We start from the raw sequence: 7,033 nt of genomic DNA, 5'->3' as shown, positions 1-7,033 counted from the left end.
GAAAAGTCTTTGCTATATGATTCAATTGTTTACTCATTGTCTTTACCATTGCTTCAAATCGCTGCATTCATTACATGTACTTACAATAGTATTGATGAAGATTATGATAGCATGTCACTTCAGAAATTATCTTTGTTATTGTTTACCTACTCGGGACGAGTAGGACCTAAGCTTGGGGATGCTTGATACGTCTCAAACGTATCTATAATTTCTTATGTTCCATGCTACTTTATTGATGATACCTACATGTTTTATACATACTTTATGTCATATTTATGCATTTTCCGGCACTAACCTATTAACAAGATGCCGAAGAGCCAGTTGCTGTTTTCTGCTGTTTTTGGTTTCAGAAATCCTAGTAAGGAAATATTCTCGGAATTGGACGAAATCAACGCCCAGGATCTTATTTTTCCACGAAGCTTCCAGAAGTCCGAAAGGGAAACGAAGTGGGGCGACGAGGCGCCCACACAACAGGGCAGCGCGGCCAAGGCTTGGGCCGCGCGGCCCTAGCGTGTGGGGCCCTCGTGGCGCCCCCTGACCTACCCTTCCGCCTACATAAGCCTTCGTCGATAATAGTTCCAGTACCGAGAGCCACGATACGGAAAACCTTCCAAAGGCGCCGCCGCCGCCAATCCCATCTCGGGGGATTCAGGAGATCGCCTCCGGCACCCTGCCGGAGAGGGGAATCATCTCCCGGAGGACTCTTCACCGCCATGGTCGCCTCTGGAGTGATGTGTGAGTAGTTCACCCCTGGACTATGGGTCCATAGCAGTAGCTAGATGGTTGTCTTCTCCTAATTGTGCTATCATTGTTAGATCTTGTGAGCTGCCTAACATGATCAAGATCATCTATTTGTAATGCTACATGTTGCGTTTGCTGGGATCCGATGAATAATGAATGCTATGTTATGTTGATTATCAATCTATCATCTATGTGTTGTTTATGATCTTGCATGCTCTCCGTTATTAGTAGAGGCTCTGGCCAAGTCGTTACTTGTAACTCCAAGAGGGAGTATTTATGCTCGATAGTGGGTTCATGCCTCCATTAAATGCAGGACATGTGACAGAAAGTTCTAAGGTTGTGGATGTGCTGTTGCCACTAGGGATAAAACATCAATGCTATGTCTAAGGATGTATTTGTTGATTACATTACGCACCATACTTAATGCAATTGTCTGTTGTTTGCAACTTAATACTGAAGGGGTTCGGATGATAACCTGAAGATGGACTTTTTAGGCATAGATGCATGCTGGATAGCGGTCTATGTACTTTGTCGTAATGCCCGATTGAATCTCACACTACTCATCATAACATGTATGTGCATTGTCATGCTATCTTTATTTGTCAATTGCCCAACTGTAATTTGTTCACCCAACATGCTATTATCTTATGGGAGAGACACCACTAGTGAACTGTGGACCCCGGTCCATTCTTTACATCGAATACAATCTACTGCAATACTCGTTCTACTGTTTTCTGCAAACATCATCATCCACACTATACATCTAATCCTTTGTTACAACAAGCCGGTGAGATTGACAACCTCACTGTTAAGTTGGGGCAAAGTATCTTGGTTGTGTTGTGCAGGTTCCACGTTGGCGCCGGAATCCCTGGTGTTGCGCCGCACTACACTCCGCCGCCATCAACCTTCAACGTGCTTCTTGACTCCTACTGGTTCGATAACCTTGGTTTCTTACTGAGGGAAAAACTTGCCGCTGTACGCATCATACCTTCCTCTTGGGGTTCCCAACGGACGTGTGCTTTACCGTCACAAGCAGCAATAACATGTTCAGATCTGAGATCATGGCACTCGGGCCCTAGTGACAAGCATTAAGCATAACAAGTTGCAACAATATCATAAAAGTACCAATTGCGGACACTAGGCACTATGCCCTAACAATCTTATGCTATTACATGACCAATCTCATCCAATCCCTACCATCCCCTTCAGCCTACAGCGGGGGAATTACTCACACTTGGATGGGGGAAACATGGCTGGTCGATGGAGAGGCGTCGGTGGTGATGATGGCGATGATCTCCTCCAATTCCCCGTCCCGGCGGAGTGCCAGAACGGAGTTTCTGGTCCCGAGACGGAGTTTCGCGATGGCGGCGGTGTTCTGGATGGCTTCTGGCGATTTCGTCAAACCCCCGTGCTTTTTTAGGTCGAAGCCTTTAAGTAGTCGGAAGGGAGGCACCTGGGGCTGCCCGAGGCGCCGCCACCATAGGGCGGCGTGGCCCAGGGGCCCACCGCGCTGCCTGCTGGGGTGGCAGCCTCGTGGCCCCCCTCCTTCTGGTCTTCTGGCTCCGTCAATGTTATGTAAAAATAGGCCCATTGGAATTAATCCCGGGGATTTTCCTGAAAGTTGAGTTTCTGCACAAAAACGAGACACCAGGGCAATTCTGCTGAAAACAGCGTTAGTCCGTGTTAGTTGTATCCAAAATACACAAATTAGAGGCAAAACAATAGCAAAAGTGTTCGGGAAAGTAGATACGTTTTGGATGTATCAATCATCCAGCAGATTCCAATTAGTCAGACTAACCAACCTAATTTCTGGGCATGCAGTATGACAAAATGGGAATTTTCTCGGTTCGGTCGGCGTACAAAATGATGGAGGAAACAAAGAGGAGAAGGGTTGATTGGTTGGAGGGTAGAAAGGTCTCGTCTAATGGTGAAGGGGGGATGCGAGCTGGAAGAAGCTTTGGAAACTGAAGGTTCCCTCAAAACTGCACATTTTTGCGTGGAGGTTGGCAAGGTCGTCACTCCCTACGGGTGAAGAAAGGAAGCGCCACCACATGTCAACGACAGCGGCGTGTCCCATATGCAACAATGCACGCGATAGATGACGTCACTCCCTCCTTGAGTGCAATATGGCACGCTCGTTGTGGTCTCTGTTGGATGAGGAGGACGTGCAACCACTGATGGCCGATGAGGCAACAGATCCAAAGTTGTGGCTCATGTCACTATCTAATACTCTGCCGCAGAGGAAGTTTGTACAAGTCCTTGTGACATTATGGGCTATATGGTGGGCAAGGAGGAAGGCGATTCATGAGGAAGAATTTCAGAGTCCTTTGTCCACATTTTTGTTCATCCAGAAATACATTAGTGAGATTGAGTGGGAGAAGAAAGATCCTGCCAGACTAGGGGTGAACAGAAATAGAGATGCTAAGTGGCTGCCACCAGATGCAGGTTTCTATAAGATCAATGTAGATGGTGTCGTGGCAAAGTCATGTGTTAAAGGTGCTCTTGGAGCAATTTGTCGCGATGAGCGTGGGAGGTTCTTGGGAAAATCAGCGGTTGTCTATGCATGTCTAACTGACCCAACCATGCTGGAGGCGTACGTGTGCAAGGAGGCTTTGGAGCTCACGCAAGACCTGAACAAACACAAGTTAATGATAGCATCTGATTGTCTGAATGTCGTCAATGACATTAAGCTAAGCATTACAAAGGCTACTACTGCATGATTCTGCGAGACATAGAGCAGCGTCGAGTATCGTTTCAGGCGACCAAATATGGTCACGAACAGAGGGAAGCAAATGGGGAAGCTCACAGGCTAGCTAGGATGGCTACCACTTTAGAAGTTGCGCGCCATGTTTGGTTTTTGGATCCACCGGATCATCGTTGTATACCCATAAACATTGTGCAATAAAGATTCTCTTGTTTCTCAAAAAAAAAGTTGTATATGATATGGTACATCGATTTTAGAGGCTTCCAAATAATTAACCCAGATCCTAGAGGAGCCGATTTCGGTAGCAGCATGGTATATTTGATGGTTGAAAAGGAATACTGTGCGTGGAGAAAAAAGAACAAAGAGTTGCAGATGTAGCTATGTCTATTAGAATGCTGGTATCAAATTGTACAAGATCTATGAAAAAGAATGTTCATGAAAAAAAATAAGATTTTGGCAGAAAGCTCCAGAAAACTTTGTTTGTGAACGTTGATGCAGCGTTTGACTATGCCACAAGGAGTAGGGCAACTGATGTGTGATCTGGGATAGCTTTGGGAAGTTCTAAGCTGCTGATACGTCCAAAACGTATCTACTTTCCCGAACACTTTTGCTATTGTTTTGCCTCTAATTTGTGTATTTTGGATGCAACTAACACGGACTAATGCTGTTTTCAGCAGAACTGTTCTGGTGTCTCGTTTTTGTGCAGAAATCCAACTTTCAGGAAAATCCTCGGAATTTATGCAGAAGGTCCTATTTTCCCAGAATATTGGCGGAGCCAGCCAGGTGGGGGCCCGAGGGCCCCACACACTAGGCCGGCGCGGCCCAGGAGGGGCCCGCGCGGCCCTAGTGTGTGGCGGCCTCGGTCAGCCCCCGACGCCCTCCTTTGGACTACTTATTGCCTTCGACCTAAAAACGCACGGAGAGAAGTCGAAGTCGCCAGAAACTCTCCGGAACGCCGCCACATCGCGAAACTCCGTCTCGGGAGCCAGAAGTCTCCAATCTGGCACTCCGCCGGGACGGGGAATTGGAGGAGATCATCGCCATCATCACCACCGACGCCTCTTCATCAACCAGCCATGTTTCCCCCATCCATGTGTGAGTAATTCCCCCGCTGTAGGCCGAAGGGGATGGTAGGGATTGGATGAGATTGGTCATGTAATAGCATAAGATTGTTAGGGCATAGTGCCTAGTGTCTGTAACTGGTACTTTGATGATATTGTTGCAACTTGTTATGCTTAATGCTTGTCACTAGGGCCCGAGTGCCATGATCTCAGATCTGAACATGTTATTGTTTCATCATGATATTCATTGTTTTATGATCTTACCTGCAAGATGTATACACATGTCGCTGTCCGGAACCAATGGCCCCGAAGTGATAAGAATCGGGACAACCGGAGGGGATGGTAGTGATGTGAGGATCACATGTGTTCACAGAGTGTTAATGCTTTGCTCTGGTACTCTATTAAAAGGAGTACCTTAATATCCAGTAGATTCCCTCGAGGCCCGGCTGCCACCGGCTGGTAGGACAAAAGATGTTGTGCAAGTTTCTCATTGCGAGCACGTACGACTATATATGAAACACATGCCTATTGATTGCTTTGTACTTGGACACCGTTTTATTATTATCTGCAAATGCCCTGCTATGATTGTTACATGAGTTTCTCTCATCCATGCAACGCCCGTTATCCGTCCCCGTGCCTACAGTATTTTAATCCTGCTGTTTACTATAATTACTACTGCTGTCCGTGTTACTCTGCTGCTGTTATTCCACTACTGCTACTGCTATAAAACTATTACTACTGATAAACTCTTGCGAGCAAGTCTGTTTCCAGGTGCAGCTGAATTGGCAACTCCGATGTTAAGGCTTTCAAGTATTCTTTGTCTCCCCTTGTGTCGAATCAATAAATTGGGATTTACTTCCCGCGAAGACTGCTGCGATCCCCTATACTTGTGGGTCATCAAGACTGTTTTCTGGCGCCGTTGCCGGGGAGCATAGCTTTATTTGGAAGTTCACTTGGATTGATATTGTTCGCTGCAAATTCTCCATCATGGGTAAAACTCGCGATCCTAAAGTCGCCATATTACCATCCACTACAAGAAAAGGTACAACTCTGAGTACCTCTGCTGCTCTTGATTCACCATCTGTGATAAGTCAACTTGTTTCACCGCCGCAAGCTTCACTTGCTGGTACGTCTGCTGAATCTGAAAACTCTCATAATATTGATAATGTTTCTGCTGTGCTTGATGATAGTGGTTCATTGGGATCCTTTCTAGATGCTACAATTGCTAGGTCTAGACAAATTGAAAATGCTGAAACTCCTAATGAAAATGCTACTGCTGATGCAAGAAAAATGAACTTGATTATTCTAGTGATGATCCTGATGAAGATTATGTGGAGCTTAATGATGATTTTATTAATAGATGCAATGCTACTGCTGATGCAAGAAAAATTAAAAAGTTTCTCACACAATATACTGTTAGACATAAGTTATCTCCTGATCCTAAATTTGCCACATATCCTATATGCATTAAGGATAAAGATTATGATTTTTCTCTTGATCTATCTCATATAGCTATTGTAGAGAAAACACCCTTTTGTGGTACTGAAAAAGAAAGTGCTGTAGAACACATGATTGAACTTTCTTCAATGAGTAGCATGTTTTCTGATGATGTCAAGATGCGTACTTACTTTGTCGCTAATTTTTTTCCTTTCTCATTAAAAGATGATGCTAAAAATTGGTATAATAATTTGCCTCCTGGTTCTATTAGAAGTCCAACTGAGCTGCGTGATGTTTTCTTTCGAAAGTACTTTCCCGCTAGTGCTCAACATATTGCTTTACAGAAAATTTATAGGTTTGACCAGGGAGATGAAGAGAAATTGCCTGAGGCATGGGCAAGATTTTGTTCTCTTATCAGAGCTCGACCTGGACATGATTTAGAAAAGAATGATCTACTTGATATATTTTATAGTGGACTAACCATTGAGTCTAGAGCATATTTGGATAGTTGTGCTGGTTGTGTTTTCAGGAAAAGAACTCCAGACGAAGCTGAAGAATTATTGGCTAGAATAAGCCGGAATCATGATGATTGGAATACACCTGAACCAACTCCAACGCCAATATTGAAGAAGAGGGGTTTAATTGAATTGAATGATGAAGATATGAGGGAAGCTAAGAAGTCTCTCAAGGAGAAAGGTATTAAATCCGAAGATGTGAAGAATCTACCTCCTATAGAAGATATATGTGAGATAATTCCCCCTTCATCCATGATTGAGGTAAACTCCCTTCAACGCTTTACTAGGGAAGATATTCCGTATTCAAAACCTCCTGCTCAATGCTTAGATGAGTTTGATAATTATATTGTTAAGCAAGAAAATTTTAATATGAGAGTAGAGAATCATCTAATGGAAAATTCTCAAGCTATTAGCAATTTGCATGATATTGTGGAGAGAACCTCCAATGATGTTAAGATGCTTGTTAAACATTTTCAAATGGTTCAAACTCAAATTGATCAACTCACTAAAGTGCAAAATGACTTGTTAAAAAATAATCCTAAAGAGAAACATGCTTATGAAGTAACAACTAGAGG

The 7,033-nt window shown here is 44.2% G+C and overlaps 1 protein-coding gene across 1 annotated transcript; it reads left to right on the top strand.

Moving 5' to 3' along the window:
• Positions 1–2,867: 2,867 nt before the first annotated feature.
• On the top strand, positions 2,868–3,461 carry LOC139838063 (uncharacterized). The gene has a single exon (XM_071827417.1). It carries the CDS (start codon positions 2,868–2,870, stop codon positions 3,459–3,461), a length of 594 nt encoding a protein of 197 aa, XP_071683518.1.
• Positions 3,462–7,033: the final 3,572 nt, after the last annotated feature.

The sequence above is a fragment of the Lolium perenne genome, chromosome 3 (assembly GCF_019359855.2).
Source record: "Lolium perenne isolate Kyuss_39 chromosome 3, Kyuss_2.0, whole genome shotgun sequence".
Classification (NCBI taxonomy): domain Eukaryota; kingdom Viridiplantae; phylum Streptophyta; class Magnoliopsida; order Poales; family Poaceae; genus Lolium; species Lolium perenne.
This window is presented reverse-complemented; position numbering and strand designations above follow the sequence as displayed.

Bases quoted from the DNA above. Each gene is read 5' to 3' on its own strand.
- LOC139838063 (XM_071827417.1), top strand. From the start codon at position 2,868: ATGGCACGCTCGTTGTGGTCTCTGTTGGATGAGGAGGACGTGCAACCA.